Source organism: Canis lupus, chromosome 28 (assembly GCF_003254725.2).
Source record: "Canis lupus dingo isolate Sandy chromosome 28, ASM325472v2, whole genome shotgun sequence".
Lineage (NCBI taxonomy): Eukaryota > Metazoa > Chordata > Mammalia > Carnivora > Canidae > Canis > Canis lupus.
This window is the reverse complement of record NC_064270.1, coordinates 12,982,627-13,005,416: the sequence shown is the minus strand read 5'-3', so window position 1 is coordinate 13,005,416 and position 22,790 is coordinate 12,982,627. Positions and strand designations below refer to the sequence as shown.

Sequence of the window (22,790 nt, the reverse complement as noted above, 5' to 3'; positions counted from 1 at the left end):
CCACTAACAAGCAGACTTTGGAAATGCTATGAGGGTCAAGAAGTGAATTTAAGGGATGAAATGAGGAAGAGAGGATGGGGGTGACAAAAGGGAATTTGTAAAGAGACAACATTACAGAATTGGGGAAAGATTTTATGGAGAGAAATAAATGGAGACCTAGAGGTAGAATAGAAGGTCATGGAGGGGGAAGCAAAGAAATTATGATCATGGAGAGTTGTGGTGGGGCATTGGTGGGATGCTGGTTCTACAAATCTGCCACTGACCTCTTCCCCTTAGGAATGCAAGACTTTAACTATCTTCATACCAACTGTTTTGAGATCACGCTGGAACTGAGTTGCAACAAGTTTCCTCGCCAAGAGGAATTACAGCGTGAGTGGCTGGGTAATCGAGAAGCCCTAATCCAATTCTTAGAACAGGTAAAATCCCATTCTTGAATTTTCCTGGTCATGGAAAGAGAACTGTTTTCTCATGATGGGCAAGGAATTTTGTGAGACTCAGTTCTGACTTTTACTTTGACTCCATACCATATACCTGGGCTGCTTTTACCAATCAGATTTATTCATTCAACATTATTAAGCAATTACCTGTCAGAAGGGGTACTATTTATTGGGGGGTTATGGGCAAACATATAAGGCTTATATGCCAATATAGACCTTATATTTTAGTGAGGAGATATATACAATAAGCAAAATAATAAAGTAAGTTTTAGAACATGTTAAATGCAAATCCAATGAAGAAGGCCTTACAGAGAAAATGACATTTAAGCAGATTTAAAGGAGGTGAAAAAGAGAATCATGCAAGCTTTCTAGAGGAAAAAGGGCTCCCAGATGAGAACGCCACAGGCAATGAAAGACTACAACAAGCAGTCATTAGGGAAATACAAATCAAATACTCATTAGGACGGCTTCCAATACAGTAAAAGACAGTAGCAAGCATTGGCAAGCATGTGGAGAATTGGAGCCCTTGTATATTGTTGCTGAGAATGTGAGATGGTTCAACCACTATGAAAAACTGTATGTAGTTCCTCAAAAATATAACATAGAATAGCCTTATATGATCCGGCAACTCCACTTCTGTATATAGATCCAAAAGAATGGAAACCAGGATCTCAAAGAGATACTCTCTGTGCACTGATACTTGTGCACTGATATTAATAGCAGCATTATTCACAGTAGCTGAAAGGTAGCAGTAACTCAAGTTGCAACCCAAGTGTCCACTGATGGATAAGTGGATAAATGAAATGTGGTATAGACATACAATGGAATATTCTTCAACCTTAGAAAAGAAGGGAATTTTGAGATATGTTGCAATGTGGAAGAACTCAGAGGAAAGTATGCCAAAAGAAATAACCCAGTCACAAAAAGACAAATATTGTATAATTTTGCTTGCATGAGTAGTCAAATCCAGTGTCAAAATTTGCCTTAGATTTTCACAGTACCACTTTGAGTGCTCTGTTGAGAAGAGATTGTCAGGAACAAGAGTGGGGAGAGACCAGCTAATTAAGGGACTCTTACCATAATCTTTGTGAAGATCAAATGCAAAAACCTATGATAAAGGGCTCTGAGGACTCCCAAAAAAACGACCACATGTCTTATGGTCATAACTGTGCACTACAAACTTTCCTACAGGTCCACCAGGGCATCAAGGGAATGGTGCTTGATGAGAATCATAATAACCTTGCAGAGGCTGTCATTTCTGTTAGTGGGATTAACCATGACATCACATCAGGTAGGTGGCCACTGCTTAGTGGGGTGAGAAGGAAGCCTTCATGTCCTCACCTTTTTTCTAACATGATCAGGAGGCCAGTTTGTAAGCCAGTGAGACCAGTAAGGGTGGCAAGGACATTGAAGGTGGAGACAGGAGGAAGGAAGGATGATGGACATAGGGACAGTGAACTTAGAGGCCAGGACTAGGAAGATGTAACTTCTTTTTCAGCATTCAGAAGTCACTGCCCCATACAACTACGTTAGGGGTGTTTTCTGGGTTTGAGGTTATTGGTAGCTCACAAACCGGTGTGAAATGGGGTTGAAAAGAAAAGGACTATAAAACTGACATTTAGTCTTGTCCCTGTCCCAGGCATTTCACTACATCTCCATCCAGGGAAAAGTTAGCAAGGTGCATTCTATAGGCTTGTTGCAGGGCAAGAGTGATGGCAGAGGCAGATCTCGGAAGTGAACTGAAACCTACAATGCTACAGAATATCTCATGGTGCAGGTGTTGCAAACTACCCCAGACAAATTTGATAATGCACAACTCAGATTTTTTCTTTTTCTCTTTTTTTGATGTTTTGGTTTTAATGTAGAGCAGTAGCTTACCAATGCTCAGGGGTGGGTAAAATCTGTCTATCTCCCACAACCTCTATACAAGCAAGGCTCAGCCACATTTTATTGCACTGATGCTTATTATCACACAGGCATCTTACAGTTCAGACTTATAGTCTGTTTAAACTGGATGAAATCTCAACTTAAAGGAGATAATTAATATTATTAAAGGTTGATCCCAGCACATCTTACATGAAAGTTTCATTCAAGGCAAAAGGAGCAACATTCTAAAGGCAGGATTCTCTATCCTCAGAGTCGAGCCTCACAGCCAGAATCCTCCATACCAGTGGCTGGACCCAAGACTGTTTAGGCATCAAATCTTGGGCATTCCTCTGAACTTCACAGTTTGCTAGATTTTTATACCTTATTCATGCATAGACAGGGAATGTCTCTGAAACATTCTAGCCAATCAATATATATTGAATACCACTAATTCCACCCAGAAGAGCCCACTTTCGACACTCATTATGCTAAATTAACAAATTACTCATTTCACCATCAAAAAAGCTCATTGCCTGACATTCATTATGCTGCTTAGAAGAGCATCTAGTGTTGATTACATAAAAAGATAGCTAAAGCCCTTGTAATAGCTGTATCTGGAATTGGGCCTTTCTGATATAATGCTAGCTAACCATTCCTGGCTGTAAGTCCCCAATTAAGAAAATGACAGCCCCTGGGGTATAACTTATACTACCCAATATATGCATAATAACTCACTGCTTTTGCTAAAGTATTTTAAAAGAAATTACAGACATTTAATAGGGGACAGAGAAGAGACTTCCTTAATATTTATAGTCTGTATTATTCTTAATTACATTTATTATTTCAATTATTCATTGTTGTACACTTAAAAGAAATTTTAAGGGCATGATCACAACTGATTCTAAAGAGATACAAAGGGCAGCCCCGGTGGTGCAGCGGTTTAGCGCTGCCTGCAGCCTGGGGTGTGATCCTGGAGATCCAGGATCGAGTCCCACATCGGGTTCCCTGCATGGAGCCTGCTTCTCCCTCTGCCTGTGTCCCAGCCTCTCTCTCTCTCTCTCTTTTCTCTCTCTCTCAATAAATAAATAAATAAAATAAAATAAAAAAATATAAAGAGATACAAAGTCATGAACCAAAATCTATATCCTTGCCATAGAAAAATAAGCTTTATTTTGGTTTTATTTTCCCTTTGTTTAGAAGGTGATAGAAGAAATATTAAAAATAGAATTCTCAAAATCAGAACTGCAGTGGTCATTTAGTCCAGCCCTCCCACTTAGTATAAGGTTACACACATACAACACCACTGAAGCTAGTTTTCGAACCCAGGGCCATGATGTCCATTAGTGTAGAGCCATGTCCATCAGTGCAGGTTGTGCACTGCACAACTATGTGGCTTTTCTGGAAATGCTCATTCATTCTCTACTTCAGTGCTCACAATTTCATAATGTAGCCCATTTCTTTTTTGATAACTCTATTTGTCACAGTAGTTTTGCTTCTGTCTAGCAAAAATCTTGATCCTACAATTTAAATTCATAGTTCTCGTTCTTATTTTTTTTTAGATAGATGTCATTTCTTCACAGTGGCTTTTCTAACATTGAAACAGAAGTCTCATGTGGTTTCTTTATCATGCAAAACATTCATAGATCTTTCAACCTTTTTCCTAGTGACTCTTTCCTGGATTTGAGTTTGTTTTAAAATACAGAGTATAGAATTAAACACAATACTCTCAATACAGAGCAGTGTAACTTCTACTCCCTATGAGCTGAGAAGCTCATGCTCTTATTATATAAAATAGCCTAAAATTGTTTTCATGTTTCATCATGCTATTTTAAAAAATTAAGCTGTGGTCAGCTAAAACCCTCTGATGGTTTTTCATATCAAGGTCCCAAATGGCAGATTTCTAATCAGCAGACTGAGTTATATTCTTGTAACTTTTAGGTGACCATGGAGATTACTTCCGGCTCCTGCTTCCAGGCACCTACACTGTCACTGCCACAGCACCTGGGTTTGAACCGGAGACAGTGACTGTGACCGTGGGCCCTGGGGAACCAAAACTGGTGAGTTAGGCTGACCTTCACAGAGCACTGTAAAGATCACTTCCAACCTATTGCATGGTTCTAGTCTCTGCTGAGCTTCCTTCTTTCACTTAAAAAAAAAAAAAATCATTGCTCTCATATGCTTGTTTTTCTTCATTTTCCTATTATGCCCTTCCCCCTTCCATTTGGCTTTTTCTCTTTCTTCTGTTTAACATAGCATAATGATGAAAAGCACTATTTTCTTCTAAATCTGGCTCATTTGTCTACAGAGCTTGGACAAATTACCTAATCACTCTTCCTCAATTTCTTCCTCTGAAAATTGGTGATAATAGCACCTCCTTTATAAGAGGTTGGAATGAAAAAGTGCATATAAAGCATTTCGTTTACAGTGACCTATACACTGAAACTCCTCAACAAATGCTGGTTTGTAAATCCCAGAGACCTTGCCCACTTACAGACACCCTAGGGTTGCATGCTTTTGTGCCATCAGCTGAGACTACCACCAGATGGCGTGCTGCCCCCTCCTGGTGCCCTGTGTGCCAGACTTACAGGCCACTCACCTAAGCCAAAGAGCCAGTGGCTCTCCAGTATTCAACTCTCTATGGCTGTCTTCCATAGGAAGGACGGGAAGCAAGGAGCTTTTTGACCTACCGGCTGGACCTTCTTTTCAGCTTTGGTCATATTAGAGTAGGATCAAAGAGCTAAAAAAGCTCAGAGATCATTGACAATAATCTTCAGGTTTCTCAAATGAGGAAAAGGTAATGAGGCAGTTCTATAGACCTTGTTACCCACAAGTCTGCTCTTCCCTAGGACTTCCTCATTCTGTCCAGTTCCTTCTCTATACAATCCTAGAGCTTAGCCAACCCGCTCACCCACTCGCTCCTTTCCCTGTTAACTCTGTGCAGTCAAATACAGTTACAGGTACCATTTACTGAATGGTTTATATGTAGAAGACATGATATGAGAGCTTTCCAGAATGATCTCATTTAACCCTAACAACAGCTCTGTCAGAGGCATGTAAATATTCCCATTTATGGCCAAGGAAACTGAAACATAGAGAAGGTAAGAAGTGTGTCCAATGTCACACAGCCAGTAAAGTGGAGCCACCACTGGAACCTCTCTTGGGCCTCCAGGGCTACCTTCTTAGCCAGTGTGTTACAGTGCCTCATGCTAAGCTTACAACCCATGTTTGTAATCCATTATTTTAACACAAGGATTTGAATAAAGAGTTCTTTACATCCTCTGAAAAGTCTTCTGAAATTTCTAGATAGTTCCCCCATCCCTCTCCTCCCTCTATTCCTAGCTCCGACACATTATAAACTACTTCTACTTGTAGATGCAGGGAACAAAGAGTAACTGTGGCAGCCTGTTATCTGCTCTTCCCAGTTTCCCAACCAACTTTCTCTCCCCACCCCCCCTTTTTTTTTAATAATAAATTTATTTTTTATTGGTGTTCAATTTACCAACATACAGAATAACACCCAGTGCTCATCCCGTCAAGTGTCCCCCTCAGTGCCCGTCACCCATTCACCCCCACCCCCCCGCCCTCCTCCCCTTCCATCACCCCTAGTTCGTTTCCCAGAGTTAGGAGTCTTTCTGTCTCCCTTTCTGATATTTCCCACACATTTCTTCTCCCTTCCCTTATATTCCCTTTCACTATTATTTATATTCCCCAAATGAATGAGAACATACAATGTTTGTCCTTCTCCAATTGACTTACTTCACTCAGCATAATACCCTCCAGTTCCATCCACGTTGAAGCAAATCCCACCCCCTTTTTTTAATTTAAAATCAACCTAAGGGGACGCCTGCATGGCTCAGTGGTTGAGTGTCTGTCTTTGGTTCAGGGCCTGATCCCAGGATCCGGGATCAAATCCCACATCAGGCTCCGAGCAAGGAGCCTGCTTCTCCCTCTGCCTAGTCTCTGCTTCTCTCTATGTCTCTCATGAATAAATAAACAAATCCTTAAAAAAATAAAAATAAAAATGAAATCAACTTAATTAACATATAGCATATTATTAGTGTCAGAGGTAGAATTTAGTGATTTATCAGTTGCATATAACACCCAGTGCTCATTACATCATGTGCCCTCCTTAATGCCCATCACCCAGTTAGTTACCCCATCTCCCCATCTACCTCCCCTTGATCAACCCTCGGTTTGTTTTCCTAGAGTTAAGAGTCTTATGGTTTGTCTCTGTCTCTGATTGTTTTATTTGATTTTTTCTTTTCCTTCCTATATGTTCATCTGTTTTGTTTCTTAAATTCCACATATGAGTAAAATAATATGGTATTTGTCTTTCTCTGATTGACTTATTTTGCTTAGCATGATACACTCTAATTCCATCCACGTCATTGCAAATGGCAAGATTTCATTATTTTTGTTGGCTGAGTAATATTCCATTATAAACATATACCATATCTTCTTTATCCATTCATCAGTCTCTGGGCTCTTTCCATAGTTTGGCTATTGTGGACATTGCTGCTATTAACATTGGGGTGCAGGTGCCCTTTGGATCATTATGTTTGTATCTTTGGGGTAAATACCTAGTAGTGCAATTGCTGGGTCATAGGGTAGATTTATTTTTAACTTTTTGAGGAAGCTCCATACTGTTTTCCAGAGTGGCTGCACCAGCTTGCCTTCCTACCAGCAGTGTAAGAGTGTTCCCCTTTTTCCGCATCCTTACCAGCATCTGTTGTTTCCTGACTTGTTAATTTTAGCCATCCTCATGGTGTGGTGATATCTCATTGTGGTTTTGGTTTGTATTTCCCTGATGCCCAGTGATGTTGAGCACTTTTTCATGTGTCTGTTGGCTATTTGAATGTCTTTTTTGGAGAAATGCCTGTTCATGTCTTCTGCCCATTTCTTGACTGGATTATTTTTTAGGTGTTGAGTTTGGTAAGTTCTTTATAGATTTTAGATTCTAGTCCTTTGTCTGATAAGAAATTTGCAAATATCAGGGCACCTGGGTGGCTCAGTCAGTTAAGCATCTGCCTTCGGCTCAGGTCAGGATCCCAGGGTCCTAGGATGAGCTCCCTGTTCAGTGAGGGGCCTGCTTCTCCCTATCCCTCTGCCCCCTCCTTGTGCTCTCTCTCTCTCTCAAATAAATAAAAGCAAAGCAAAACAAAACCCAAACAAAAAAAAAATTGCAACATTTTCTCCCATCCCTTTTTCTTGTTCTACCCAAAAATCAAATGACTGATCTGCAGCCACATGTGTGAGCCCTGCATTACAAGTGGTTTTCAAAGCCGGATGCAAACAACTGCAAGTCCACAAAAGTAATATATTCTACTTCAGAAGATTTCATTTCCTTTGTGATATAGCCTTTAAATAAATTAACATAACCTATCATTATGTCAAATATAACTCAGAAAGAAAAAAAATAGTCTTTTGTATATAATTCCCAGATTGAAAAACAACTAAGAACCCATTTGTTAATCACAGTAGAATCTATCTCTCTTTTCATTTTCTTAAAATATTTTATTTATTTACTCATGAGACACAGAGAGAGAGAGGCAGAGACACAGGCAGAGGGAGAAGCAGGCTCCATGCAGGGAGCCCGACGACATGGGACCCCGGTCCCCAGGATCACGCCCTGGGCTGAAGGTGGCGCTAAACCACTGAGCCACTGGGGCTGCCCCTCTCTCTTCATTTTAAAGCAGAGATCCATCTGGCTGGGGGGTGGGGGGAGATTATTTACTAGAGGCCTTTCATGTTACAGTTAAGACTCCTTCAAAGATCTTCCAGAGTCATCCGGTGTCCTCTTTGCTTTTCTCCACAGCCTGCCAGATGTCAGCCTCCATTCCTTCTCTCTCTCTCTCTCTCTCTTTCTCTTTCCTAGATCTCTGAATTACCATATACAAAATGATAATGATATAGTACAGTTTGCTCTGAGTTCCTCTACTTTGGGGAACTAGCAGAAAAGCTGGCTGTGGATTTTTGTGGAAGAGGCAGAAAATAACCCCATGGAGAGCTCTCTTGCCTATTTTTCAACTCCCAGCTGGCTTCAGCAGCTCAAATGGTTCCAAGAGCCTAAAAGCCAAGGATCCCTCAAGGGAGTGTGGTTAGAACACTGTGCCACTCCCTCTTCCTCGGATGGTTCCACAGCCAGCAGATCCTACACTTGTCAGAATTATCTTTACATCTGCATGCTATGGCCAGAGGGGAAGTTTCAGTGTATTGCTGGAAAGGATGCACTCATTGTACATGGAAATTTGGAATTTAGGAATCCATCTAATAATCTGTATCATTTCTACTATCTATATTTTCAAGCATTTATGGCAGCAGGTTTAGATCTGAAGGTTGAGGTATTCATTGGCATGCCAGAGCACAATGCCTGTGATTCACACATTGGCGTGAAGGGGATTATTATGGCACCGTCAATCATAGCTCCTGTCCTAAGTAGTAATATTAGTGAAATTGTTATTTGAGATGCAGATGTAATTTTCTTCTAATCCTTATAAAACAAATGTATATTAAGTTAATTCAGCTATATATATATATATATATATATATATATATATATTGATGTATATATCACTAGTGATTATGAACCACTTCTTGGAATTGTCAGCCACGCCTGATACTACCAGTGCTGCTGAAATCATGCTCCTTGGTCCCCTGCCCTCAGGACCTGGAACTGTGGTGAAACCAGGTCCAAACAGGTTTTCCCCAATTTCTATTCCAGGGTATAGGAAACTGACTACTTTACTTTCCTAGCTGCTGCTTTTTTTTCTTCCAGGTTAACTTCCATCTCAAGAGAAGCATGCCTCAAGCAACCCCTACCAGGAGAGTTCCCAACTCAGGACATGAAGGCAGAGTCTTACCAAAGAAAGTGCAGCCCCGGGTCAGCTAGAAAAGAAGAGATGGAGATGAAGCAGCCCCAGAGAGTCCCTACCTGAAATCCCCAGTGCTGGGGCCACAAGTTAGAAAGGCTTGTTCCTGCTTTCCCATCAGATGAAGCTTTCTATTTTGTTATCTGGGACATATTTAAACATAAATATATTCAGAACAATTCAGAATGGTCTCTGTTTCCAGGGTTAGCCCTCTGTTGTGGCAGTGAATCCATTCAGCAGTATTCAGTAAGATTTTCCTATTCTGGGGGAATGGTTTGGCTCCAGAAGTCTCCAATGCCAGTCCACACTGCATCTAGAGGCCAGTTCCGGCTGGTTGGCCACTCTACTTCCAGAGTCTATCATCAAGCCTGCAACATAGCAGGCATTCAAGGGAGATTTCTGAAGGAATGGCTGAAAGGCTGACATGATTCTTAATTGATGCTGTTCCCATAGCAAGACAAAGTGACCAAGTCTTCTGAAATCCCAGAGGGCTATTTCAACAATAAACAATAGTTTCTCAATAAGAAAAGGATTTCATTCACAAATGCCTAGATACTGCCACTTATTGTCATACATGGGCATTTTACACAACATGGAGCTTTCAAAACATTTTCTGGGTTTGTAAGTGTGATGTAAATGACTCTATGGAATGACTTTCCTGTCCCTGTGCCAGTGACACCCAGCAATGTCCACCTTGCTGAGTTCCCCAGAACCCATTTGTACTAAAAATGTTACTGAGGAAGAAGATGTTAGTAAAGATTTTGAAGAGATATGTAATCACAAGCACACAAGTTCATAAGCTGCCATTGGGTATGTTGGGGTTCCTGCCCTTGGGGCTTGGTGAGGGTTCTTTGCCATGTACCCCGTTTCAGAGCCCTGCCTCGGTGAAACAGGGCAAGCTCCAGTTTCCTCCACTTGTTCCACATCCCCTCACTCTGTCAACCTCCCCGACCCCGGCCTCTGACTAACTGACTGACTGACTAACATTGAATTATTTTGCTCCTTTCAACAGATATTCCCACACTTATCAGAAGACAAAAGGTGCCTTAGCTGTGACAACCACCCTCTTCAGGAGGCCTATCAAGACTAGGATTAACACATGATTTATTTTTCTGTTACTTTAGCTATCTCTCAATCTGTGGTCAAAAGGAAAACAGAAAAAAATCTATTTTTTCTCATTTAAAAAGAGAATACTCTCCTTAGATGATTTTTTTAAAAGATTGATTGATTGATTGATTGATGAGAGACAGAGAGAAAGAGAGATTGAGGCAGAGACATAGGCAGAGGGAGAAGCAGACTCCCTGCAAGAAGCCCAATGCGGGACTCCATCCTGGATCCTGGGATCACGTCCTGAGCCGAAGGCAGATGTTCAACTGCTGAGCCACCCAGGTGTCCCTCCTCAGATGATTTAATGCTTTCTCTACATTTTTCCTTTCTTCCCAATTTGACTACCATATTCCTTGGTTCTCCTTTTGTTTTTATAAAGCAGCAGCTTCTTGAGAGACTCAGAGGAACTTTATGCCTGAGGTTTTCATGTGCACTTGATTTTCCCAGACTGTCTGAATATCATTTGCTTTGTTTTCAGGTTCCCTGGTACATACATAGTTACTTAGCAAAGCTGATGTTTGCAAAGTATAGTCATGGTGTTTTCCATGACACAGCCACATACTCTCGTACATTCATCACCCATCCATTCATTTAGGTGAAATTTATGAGTCCTTGCTCAATGTAGAAAAAAAAGATACAGCTCATGATCTTGGGCAGCTACAGTCTAATTGGGAAGATAATAGGTCATTACACCGCATTGTGATGATTGCTCTGATTCAGTAGGGAGGTAGGGAGCCTGTGGGAAGGTCCCTACTATGGTCTTGGGAGGATCAGGCAGGAAAGGCATCCGAGCTAGTGAAGTCTAAGGTGAGATGTAATAAGGTCAGATAAAGAGGCATAGACCAAGAGGAAGGAAATGGGGAGCAAGTGAGGTGGCAGGGTGAGGGACTGAGCAAGGGGCCAAAAGCTGAAGCCAATGGGGTGGGGAGGAACAGATCATGAAGGACCTTTGAACCATATCATGGGGTTTGGACTTTATCCTGGGAAGGACAAGGAGCCATTGAAGGATTCCACTCAAGGAGTGGCAGGGATCAGATTTAGAATGATTACCCTGGCTATAGCCATAAGAACAGTTGGCTGTAGCCAGAGCAAGACTGAGTCAGTGAGTAACCAGTTAAAAGCCAGCTGAGAAAACAGTCTGAACCTGGGCAGGGCAACATGATAGGGAAACAAATCAGTCATTTTAGCTTAATCAAAAGGAAGATTATCCAGGGTGGGCCTGACCTAATCAGATGAACCCTTTAAAAATAGTTTATCGGGATCCCTGGGTGGCTCAACGGTTTAGCGCCTGCCTTCGGTCCGGGGCATGGTCCTGGAGTCACGCAATCGGGTCCCGCGTGGGGCTTCTTGCATGGATCCTGCTTCTCCCTCTGCCTGTGCCTCTGCCTCTGTGTGTGTGTGTGTCTTTCATGAATGAGTAAATAAAATCTTTTTTAAAAAATGAAAAAAAAGGGCAGCCCCAGTGGCGCAGCGGTTTAGCGCCGCCTGCAGCCCAGGGTGTGATCCTGGAGACCTGGGATCGAGTCCCGCGTTGGACTCCCTGTGTGGAGTCTGCTTCTCCCTCTGCCTGTGTCTCTGCCTCTCTCTCTCTCTCTCTCTCTCTCTGACTCTAATAAATAAATAAATCTTAAAAAAAAATCTAAAAAAAACAAAAAACAAAAACAAAAACAAAAAAACAGTTTCTCTGACTGCCTGCAGAGGAAGAAACCAGACAGGTAGCTTATGAACTACCTATGGGGAGGAGCATCCCCTAGAAATTGAGAATGTTCCCAGCCAACAGAGAGCAAGAAAATGGGGACCATAGTCATACATCACAAGGAAATGAATTATGCCAATAATCTGAATGAGCTTGGGCCAACACCTAACTGCAGTCTTGTGAGACTGGAGCAGAGGACCCAGCCAATCCATGCCCAGACTCCTGACCATAGAAACTGCGACATAATACGTTTGTGCTGTTTTAAGTCTCTAGTTTGTTATGCAGTAATAGATTTGTTATGCAGTAATAGAAAAAGAATACATAAACTCATTTTTTTTCTGAAAATTGGGTTGGATATAAATAGGTAAAACACAACTAGTTGTAATCATCATACTGAGAAGTAGAGCTGATGTGCTCACCCCTCAAGTGAACATATGTAAAACGAAGCACAGGAAAAAACAAAAAGATAACTCTTTTTAAATAAGAGGGCTGATGTAGTCACCTTTACCCAGGAGGTGACTGTGACATTTTCTCTCTCTAAAGGGACATGTCTCTGACAGCAGGGACTTTAGCCCTTGGGTAACTGTAGTGTCTTGCCTCAAATATTTCCCATTATTTGTACCAAATTGCTTGTCACTAGACTGTGAACATGCACCATTGGCATAAAAAGTAAAACAAAAGAAAATGTAAAGGATCTCCAGAGACTTTATAGACAGAATTGTTCTCCAAATAAAGGGTCTCCTCCCTTTTCCAAAGGACCAAAAATCCATAAACAATGTGCAACATCACAAGCTCTTCCATCCACCTTCAGGACATTTTGAAGGAAAAGCAAGAGCAGGAGCCCTCCTACATAGCCAAACACTTTGAAATCTTATTCTAAAAAGGTAAGATCCGAATACAGTAGTGTCAAGGTTTTTTTTTTTTTTAAGGTGGAAAATGGATTTTTAAAAAAGATTTTATTTGACACAGAGCAAGCACAGCAGGGAGAGTGAGAGAGGGAGAAACAGGCTCCTCCCTGAACAAGGAGCCTGAGGCCGGGCTTGATCCCAGGGTCCTGAGATCATGACCTGAGCCAAAGACAGACCCTTAACTAACTGAGCCACCCAGGCTCCCCAGTAGTGCCATGTTTTTACCTGTTAAAATCCAGGATATGAATTCATAGCAGTTAATTTATTGATTTGCTCCTCTGACAAAAGTTAAGTCCCATTTATGAATCAGACCCTGTGATAAGAGTATGGAAAACAGTGGGTAAACCAAAGAGATGCAGTTCCTACCTTTTTGGAGTTAGAGGGATGTAGAGGAAGAGAAAACAAAACAAATTAATAAGCACATTAAAAGAATTAGTATCTGAGAAGATGCTAAGAGAGGAAATGCCAGTGGGGTCTATTTGAGATAGGATGGTAACGGACAATTTCTCTGAAGAAGGGATGTGTAAAGGATAAGAAAAGGGAAGGCTTACAGAGAATAGGAATAAAGGTTTCAGGTAGAAGGAAGAGTAAGCCCAAGGACTTTGTGGCAGGAAAGAGCCTGGCTGGTCCTAGTTGCATTTCTTTCTAAGGGTGTGTGTGTGTGTGTGTGTGTGTGTGTGTGTGTTTAGCTTCCCAGTGTAGGATCTAACATGCTAGAAGCCTAACCCAGCGTAGGTTTAAGACACAGCATAGCATTCAAACCACACTGAGTCTAGTCATAAGCGAACCAATAAGATTCACTTTTTCCGTGGTTGCAGGAAACACCCCAACCCGACCAACCATCTCAAAAACAAGGATCAAGAAAGTAGGGCAGCACGGCTTGGGACAAATCTGCCGTCAGACATCAAAGTCCAGAGCATCATCTTCATATATGTGGCATTATGATTTGTCTAAGACACACGTTCTCAGCACACAGGCTACACGATACTTCATCATGTCCATGTCTGCCTGAAATATTACTTCATTTCTACTTTAACACTAAGCTTATTCTGGCTATGAAACCATGAGTAAACATTCCCCTGGGCAAATGCCTAAGAAAACATCAATTCTCTCTCTCCTCCCAAAAGTTAAATTCCACTATTTATAAAGGCTTTTTTTTTCTCTCACTTTTTCCTATTCCTCCCTTCAGTGAATGTGTTGCCCTGCTCCCTCTCATGGATCACTCCTTCTGCTACCTCCATTCTATTCGCTTCCTACCAGGCCCTGAACCCCTTCACCCTCATCCCATCAAGGCCTTGGTACACAAGGGATGTAGTAGCATCACTCAGAAGAGGGGCTCCTGAAGCCATTACAGAACAGGTGACAAGCAGCCAAGGGAAGCCCTCGAGGTGCTGCTTTTTTCTACTGTGACTCGCTGCTTCCCATTTGCAGAGGCAAATAAAATCATCACTTGGATCCATGTCTACCCCCGGAGGGACGAAAGACCTCTGACTTGCTTTTAGAGTCCCATGTGAGGCCTTTGGAATGAAGAGTCCTTCCTGGGCATTAGATCAAAGGAGTTGAGTTTGTTGTCTTAATGCTTTCTGGAATCAGATGAAGTATAAATAAAGAAAAGGACCATAATTTTTAACATATATATAAATACTATATTTTATACACTGTAGTTTATAGCGGACTTTTATTTCACAGGCTGATAGAAAACATTTTGCAGTGGAGGGTGCTATGGGCTGGATGCCTGTATCCTCCCCACAATTCAGATTTTTAATTTGAAGCCCTAATATGATGGCATTTTGAGGTGGAGCCTTTGGGAGGGAATTAGGACACGAAGGTGGAGCCTCCACTGTGAGATTCATGTCCTTATAAGAAGAGGAAGAGAGCTACCTTTTCTCTCTCTCTGCCATGTAGCCTACAATAAGAAGGCCATTTACAAGCCAGGAAGGAGGTTCTCTCTGGAATCGGCATGGCCGACATGCTGACGGCAGACTTCCCAACCTCTAGAACTGGGAGAAATAAGCATTTGTTGTTTAAGCCTATGATAATTTGTTATAGCAGCTGGAGCAGACTAAGACAAAGGATAGATAGCCCACTAACTTTCTCATTTTCTATTAAGGACAAGTAGAAAAAAAAAAAAAAAAGGACAAGTAGAAAAATACAATTGCTATCTATTATTGCCATCAATTCATAAATGTTTTAATGCCTAAAATTAAGAATGATAAAATGTCAGGATAAAGAGTCTTATAAATCATATTGTTTTTTCTCACTTTGTTAGGAAACAGTAAATGTTTTATCTTGGGTTGGCATTTGTGAACCAGTAGTTTAAAGATGGGACCTTGGCTCATAAAGCTAAAAATTTATAAGAGGAGTTTTCAGGCATGTCTGGATCCAGGTGCCCCAATTATGTGGTCTGGACTCTTTCTCCATTTCTTGATTTCATTATCTTCAATGGTGACTTCATTCTCACGTGCACTCTCCCCATGAGGGGACCAGATGTCCATCAGGAGCTTCAAGCTTGTATTTTTACCAGCCTAGCAACAAACCATTGATTCTTGGACCTGACTCTAAATAGCACAAACTGGGTCGTCTGCCTGTCTCTAAAACCATCATAGTGACTCTGGTCATTCTGGGGTCATATGCCCAACTCCTGGATGGCAGAAGTGGGCTAAGGGTGGCTTATAATATATTTGACCCTTGAACAACATGGGGACTCGGGGTGCCAACCCCCGCTGGCCCTGTGCAGTTGAAAATCGTGTATAACTTTTGACTTCCCAAAAGCTTCACTACTAATAACCTACTGTTGACCGAATGCTTTACCAATGCAATAGTTGTATTATGATATAATAGTCATGAATTAACATGTATTTCATATATTTTACATATTATATACTGTATTTTCACAATAAAATAAGCCAGAGGGGGAAAAACATTAAGAAAAATCATAAGGAAGAAAAAGTACATTTACAGTACTATACTGGATTTATAGAAAACGATCTGCATATAAGTGGACCCATGCAGTTCAAATGTATGTCGTTAATATGTCAACTCTATAGGAGAGTTGGTTCAGGAGAGTTGGTTCCTATTAAAAAAAAAAAAATTAAACTGTTTCAGATAATGAAGAATCAATGATTATAGACAAAACAAAAGAGCATTGCAATTTTATTAAATTCAAGCACCTTTTTGATTTTACTATAATACTTTTTTTTTCTATAATACTTTTTTAAAAAAGATTTTATTTATTTATTCATGAGAGACAGAGAGGCAGAGACAGAGGCAGAGGAAGAAGCAGGCTCCAAGCAGGGAGCTCGATGTGAGACTTGATGCTGGGACTCCAGGATCATGCCATGAGCCAAAGGCAGATGCTCAACTGCTGAGCCACCCAGGTGTCCCATTTTACTAAAACTCTTAACTCAAGTGAATTCAATCATTCAACAAACGGTTATTAAATACATATCCGTGTGAGGCACTTTGATAGGCAATAAGGATACAAAGATCAATTCACAGTCCCTGCCTTCAATCAACTCACCATCTGTGAGGAGAGTGAGAGGTTGACACATTTTACAATAGTATGTGAAGCAATTGAGGTCAGTCTTATCAAAGGCCAAAGAATCATAATCCACATTGTCATTTAGTCCCCTACTTTGTTTGGCTAATGTAGACCTGACTTAGTACAGTATGAAGTCAGATGACTTTCCTATGAGACAATGTCCACTAATTCAAACAGATAATTATCATATAGGAGGTGGGAGTGTGGGGGAATGTGAACTTGACCACAGAACAACAAGAAACAGCAACGTGGCACAGCTGCTTAAACAGGCAATGCATTCCCAGACTGTGCTAGGAAAAGCACTGCATTACATCAAAAGAATTCAGTCCCACAGGCCCCACGGGGGTCAGGCTTCCTCTGGAGTGTGGTGTACAGTTGCTGGCACATTTCCAGGAAAGACATTAAAGGTCATGACATCACTAAGCCTCATGGAAGCACCAGGATACAATATTGCCAAGGGAAGACAAACATGACCAATTCAGAGCGAAGTTTTGAAATCAGTTAAATGGGAAGCCCACATTGCACAATGGAAAGACTTTGATGCTGGCAGATGGTGGTTTGGATCCTAGCTTTGTCCTTTACAAGCTCTGTTTTCTTGGGCAAATCAGATATTTCCCAAGGTATGTGTAAAGAATCATGGGTAGTACTCAAGATATTCTTCAGGATAATTCAGATAGTGCAGAAGCCAATTTTGAGTTATGCTCTGATCAAATTATCACTTAATGAAAAATCACTTAGTGAAAACGTTGTTCTCCTATCAATTTCTTTAGATCCTTCACTGACAAATCCAGAATATGTCAAGCAGAAAGTTTCTGTTTGGTTCTAACTTTTTAACACTGGCTAGTTTCATTTTTTAACAAACACAGAGCAGACCTCAAGCTCAGAATTAGAATTTACTAGCAGTTTTATTTCCACTGTATTTATTTTAAAGATTACCTTCTATGAATTACAGTCTATACTGGCTTTGCACTTGTGGGAGTGGCACAGTTTCCCTTAAAAACAAAGTGAGTAATTTAAATAAAAATAATAAAAAAGAAATAGCAAGGTGGTATGCCATTTAGTCAAGAATTATGATTTTTTTGAGAGTACCAGATTACAGCAAAAGTGGCATAGTAATGATTAAAGTATGGGAGGTGTGGGAAGCACTAGGCAAGCAAGCTACTCAACCCCACTGAGCCTCAGTGCCTCATTTACAACCTAAGGATTACAATAATTACCTGGCTGGATTGTTGTCATGATACATCCTAGGAAAAAACAACCAATATTATTTGGAAAAGGAAAAGACAGCTTTGGTTATCTTGTTATGTCTACATTAATGAAAGTAGACAACTAGGAAAAGAAAAGAAAGATGACTTATAAAGGTGATTTATAAATTTATAAAATATCTTGTAAAAATTATTGATTCTATTCAAATGGAGAATTTATTTCTTAGGGTAATAAATATTTTTCTGACCAATAGAAGAAAGAAAAGATAATATATGGTAGGCTCTTAACTGAAGGCCAGGTCTCCATAAACATTTACTATAAAATTATCTTCTTGGGGCCCCTGGGTGGTTTAATCAGTTAAGTATCCAACTCTTTTTTTTTTTTTTTTAAGATTTTATTTATTCATGAGAGACAGGAAGAGGCAGAGACATAGGCAGAGGGAGAAGCAGGCTCCCCATGGGGAGCGTGATGTGGGACTCCATCCCAGGACCCCGGGAGCACAACCTGAGCCACCCAGGTGCCCCAAGTGTCCAACTCTTGATTTCCACACAGGTCATGATCTCAGGGTCTTGAGAAGGAGCCCTGTCAGGTTCCTTTCTCAGTGGGTAGGCTGCTCAAGATAATCTCTTGCCCTCTCCCTGTGTTCCTCCCCCCACCCTGCACTCTCTGTCTCAAATAAATAAATCTTTAAAAAATAATAAAATTATCTTCAGCTTCCCTTTTCCTTTTCCATTATCTCCTTCCAGATCCCCAGAGATCTCTCTTGTCTCCTCATGAAAATGGTAAAAGATAGAATAATGTCACTTAGATATAGCTTGATGGATTCACAAAAGAATGAGTTTTCCCCAAGTATTACCTCAACTAGGCACTTGCATTTTATTTTTTTAATTTTATTTTAAAAAATTAAAAATTTTTTTCTTTATTTTTTTCTTTTTAGTTGGAGTTCAATTTGCCAACCTATAGCATAACACCCAGTGCTCATCCCTCCAGGCACTTGCATTTTAAGGTAGATATGTTTACCTATTTGATTTTCCCTTTAATTTATAAAGAATCCGGAGAGGCGGCTGCAGCGCCGAGCCAGCGGAGGAGGCAAGAGGCGGCGGGCGAGGCGGGCCTGGCCGGGGTCACCACCGTCCAGGCGGGGAAGCGCCAGATCAGGTTCCCAGGAGCACGCGGAGGACGCAGAGGCCCGAGCGCCCGCAGCCCGGAGTGGAGCGGGAGAGCGGGGCGGGCGGCCCGGCCGGGACCAGGCTGGGCTGAGGCTGAGGCTGAGGCTGAGGCTGAGGCTGAGGCTGAGGCCGAGGCGGCCTCCTTGAACCGTAGGATCCAGCTGGTTGAAGAGGAGCTGGACCGCGCCCAGGAGCGCCTGGCCACGGCCCTGCAAAAGCTGGAGGAAGCGGAGAAAGCTGCTGATGAGAGTGAGAGGGGTGTGAAGGTTATTGAGAACCGAGCCTTGAAAGATGAAGAAAAGATGGAACTCCAGGAAATCCGACTCAAAGAGGCCGAGCACCTTGCAGAAGAGGCAGCCGGGAAGCATGAAGAGGTGGCTAGGAAGCTGCTGATCGCTGAGGGGGACTTGGACGCACAGAGGAGCGAGCTGTCCCGTTGCCGGGAGATGGCTGAGCCATCAGGCTGATGGACCAGAACCTGAAGCGTCTGAGTGCTGCTGCGGAAAGTACTCTCAAAAGGAAGACAGGTATGAGGAAGAGACAGAGATTCTCAGGGATAATAAACTCAAGGAGGCAGAGCCCCGCGCTGAGTTTGCTGAGAGATCGGCAGCCAAGCTGGAGAAGACAATTGAGGATTTGGAAGACAAGCTGAAAGGCACCAAAGAGGAGCACCTGTGTACACAAAGGATGCTGGACCAGACTCTCCTTGACCTGAATGAGATGTAGAGCACCCCAGTCCCACCTGCGGCCGCTCCCCCCTCGGACCCTGACTCGCCTGAGGCCAGCCTGCCTGAAGCTGGCCTTGACACTGAGGGCTGATCTTTAACTGGAAGGCTGCCTTCTCCTCTTGCTGCCTCTCCCACCCCTACCCCTGTGTCTTTTTCACCAAACTGTCTCTGCCTCTCCCTAGAGATTCCAGTTGGGCTTGAGGCTGAGCACCTTTGGGAACAATGGTTAAGGGAATGTGAGCACAATGCAAAGTGTCTTTAAAAGCATGTTGTGATGTACACATTTTTTTAAAAAAGATTTTATTTATTTATTCATGAGAGACACACAGAGAGAGGCAGAGACAGAGGCAGAGGGAGAAGCAGGCTCCATGCAGGGAGCCCAACGTGGGTCTCCATCCCGGATCTCCCGGATCTCCAGGATCAGGCCCTGAGCCAAAGGCAGACGCTCAACCACTGAGCCACTCAGGCGTCCTGTGATGTACACATTCTGTAATTACCTTTTTTGTTGTAGTTATGTAGCGACATTTGTAAAACATTCCAAATAAGTCCACAGTTCTGAAGCAGCAGTCTAACCCCTTCCTCCCATTTGGAATTAACTTTTCAGACTAATGAATACTGCCCTCTCCACAGAGGAGGGAGTGAGCAGGGCCCTGGCTCTCAGCCCTGGCTCTCAGCAAGAGAGCCAGGGCCCAGAAAGAGACCCACTCTGGGAGCCTCGTTGCTCTTTCCAAAATACCAGCCAAATTAGAAAGGTGATTCCAGAAGTTGGCCAAAAACGTGTGGCTCAGGGTTTCAGCTTTAAGGTATCTTTGAGCAACATAATGTTTTTTTTTTTTTTTTTTTTTTTGCCATCAGATGTGACCAAACAAAAATTAAGATGGACCTCGATCTGAGACCAAATCCTTGTCCTATCTTTGCCCTAACTGCTTACAGAATGGATCATGTTCCCCTTATGTCGAGGTGACCACTTATTTGCTCTCCTGCCTCCTTAAAAGAAAAAAGAAAATTATGTTTGCCACTGATTCAGCCACATGAAACAAACTCATCTGGGTCCAAAGCTGCTGCCTCTAAACGTGCCATCTCATTGTGCTTTGTATCAGTTAGTGCTGGAGAAATCTTGAATAGCTTATGTACAAAACTGTTTTTAAATTTTATATTATTTTGAAACTTTGCTTCTTTAGGGTTGGGGCACATTGACCACCCCGTCTGGCTGAGAACTCTCTACAGTCTGTGGGCTGACAGTGTGTTGATCTTTTAAAAGTTTCTTTCCCTCCCCAGCTCCCCTTTTAGGTGAGGTTTCCATGAGGTCTGTTAGGTGTGCATCCTGCAGCTTATTGGCTTAAAATGTACTCTTCCTTTGGTGGCCTCTCTTTGGGGGCCGATTGAGAGAAAGAAACCAATAGTGCAAACTGTTTTGATACTGAAAATTGACAGGTGTCTTTTTGAAATAAGGAATCAGTCCCTCTGAGGAAAAAGATTATAAAGAATTCCTTATTCCTGGGATCCCTGGGTGGTGCAGCGGTTTGGCGCCTGCCTTTGGCCCGGGGCGCGATCCTGGAGACCCGGGATCGAATCCTACTTCGGGCTCCCGGCGCATGGAGCCTGCTTCTCCCTCTGTCTGTGTCTCTGCCTCTCTGTCTCTCTGTGTGACTATCATGAATAAATAAATAAAATCTTAAAAAAAAAAAAAAAGAATTCCTTATTCCTCATTAAACCAGTTTCAAGCATCTGCAAATAGATAGGAAGAGAGAAAAGCCTGTAGGGAACACCATTTTAATATATAAGAAGAGCCCCGAAGATAAACATGATGGGTCTTTTCTTAGAACTCTGAAGTTTCCTTACAAGTTCTTTCTCTTCTGGGAAAAACAACCTGGGGATTGGCTTTATTCTTGTCCACTGGGATCTAGGCTTCAACGGAACCAAATGGCCTCTGATTTCTTATAGGAACTGGCCTTGCCCTAGCACTAGACACATGCCCTCTCTCCAGAATCCTCCCAACTGTTCTTCCAAGAGAGCACACCTCCCCAGCCCTTCCTTCCTCCATCCAAGCTGAGTCCTCTCCTTTCTATCCTACTGTATCCCAGCACCATTTTGATGAAAGATTAATAACATTTCCAAGTGAATGTTTCTTCCTTCTCTGACATCTTAGAATGCAAATCTGTGACTTTTATCATAAAGACATTAAAACATATCTTTGATGTGGGAAACAAAGGCAGAAGAGATGTTATTAAATTTCCTTACTACCTACAGCCCATGGACAAGTCCTTGAAACAGGTAGAGTGACATTTGTCTAGGGACTTAACTACCTTGATGTTAATACTTTGCTAAGGGCAAAAGGCAATCTTAGCCTGCCCACCCCCCATCCTGTAAATCTACTTTAACATACAAAAATTCCTTTGGAAACGTCCTCTATCTTTACCCCCCAAGATATGTATTGGCAATCATATGACCCACCTATATTCATCTGAAAGATATCAAGAGTGTCATGACTGAGTTTTTACTAAACAGTAATAAATGACTTTTTCCTAACAATAGCTAGCCCCCTCAGGATCCTGGAAACCTTGTTTTCAAAATATCTGGGAGGCTTCCACTGTCCCTGACCCCCTCTCAGCTTGAAAGTTTATAATGGGCCACTCCTCGTGACCCCAGTGCAAGCAGCTTTCGGCCCATGGATCCTGTAGTGTTTTAATAAAATCACCTTTTTGCACCAAAGACCTCTCAAGAATTCTTTCTTGGCTATCAGCTCAGGACCTCATCAACATTCAAAAACTACATCATCTTTAATAATAGAAATAGGAATATATTATTTTATCTGCACTTTTGTTTTTTTAGTGCTGGCCCCCTGGGTATTCAAAGACTGACAGATGACTCGCACCACGAGCGAGGCCAGCTTAGTTTCATTTCAGCAGTTTACTACTCTCATCAGCTTGCCATCACTAGCAACAGCTTGTGGCTGAGACATGATACATTCCAGAGGGAAGCCAGGGGGAGTTGGCTTTGATTTGGGGCCAAGCCATGCCAAACTGTTAGTGATGTCGCCCATCATAACAGTGACAGACACTTTAGATGCAGTATGTCCTGACAGGTCGAGTTTACATTTAGACATGAGAAATTAAAAAACAACACACTAGGGGCGCCTGGGTGGCTCAGCCAGTTAAGTGTTTGACTCTATTTGGCTCAGCTTATGATCTCAGGGTAGTAAAGGCTAAGCCCTGTATCTGGCTCCTTGCTGGGCATGGACCCTGCTTAAGATTCTTTCTCCA

At 42.0% G+C, this 22,790-nt stretch overlaps 2 protein-coding genes and 1 pseudogene across 6 annotated transcripts in view; all 3 read left to right on the top strand.

Annotated features, from left to right (window-relative positions):
* The window catches only part of CPN1 (carboxypeptidase N subunit 1), a 33,616-nt gene extending 24,258 nt beyond the window's left edge, over positions 1 to 9,358 (top strand). For all 4 annotated transcript variants that reach the window (XM_035707752.1, XM_035707751.2, XM_025466881.3 and 1 more), the window contains 4 exons: positions 277 to 416; positions 1,629 to 1,728; positions 4,242 to 4,360; positions 9,079 to 9,358. In XM_035707752.1, coding sequence (XP_035563645.1) covers positions 277 to 416; positions 1,629 to 1,728; positions 4,242 to 4,360; positions 9,079 to 9,192 — 473 coding nt within the window. In that variant the 3' untranslated portion in view covers positions 9,193 to 9,358. The remainder of the gene's footprint in view (positions 1 to 276; positions 417 to 1,628; positions 1,729 to 4,241; positions 4,361 to 9,078) is intronic.
* The window catches only part of LOC112672186 (dynamin-binding protein), a 210,683-nt gene that overhangs the window by 76,654 nt on the left and 111,239 nt on the right, over positions 1 to 22,790 (top strand). The gene's annotated exons all lie outside the window — the stretch shown is intronic.
* Positions 18,643 to 19,862, top strand: LOC112672638 (tropomyosin alpha-3 chain-like; annotated as a pseudogene).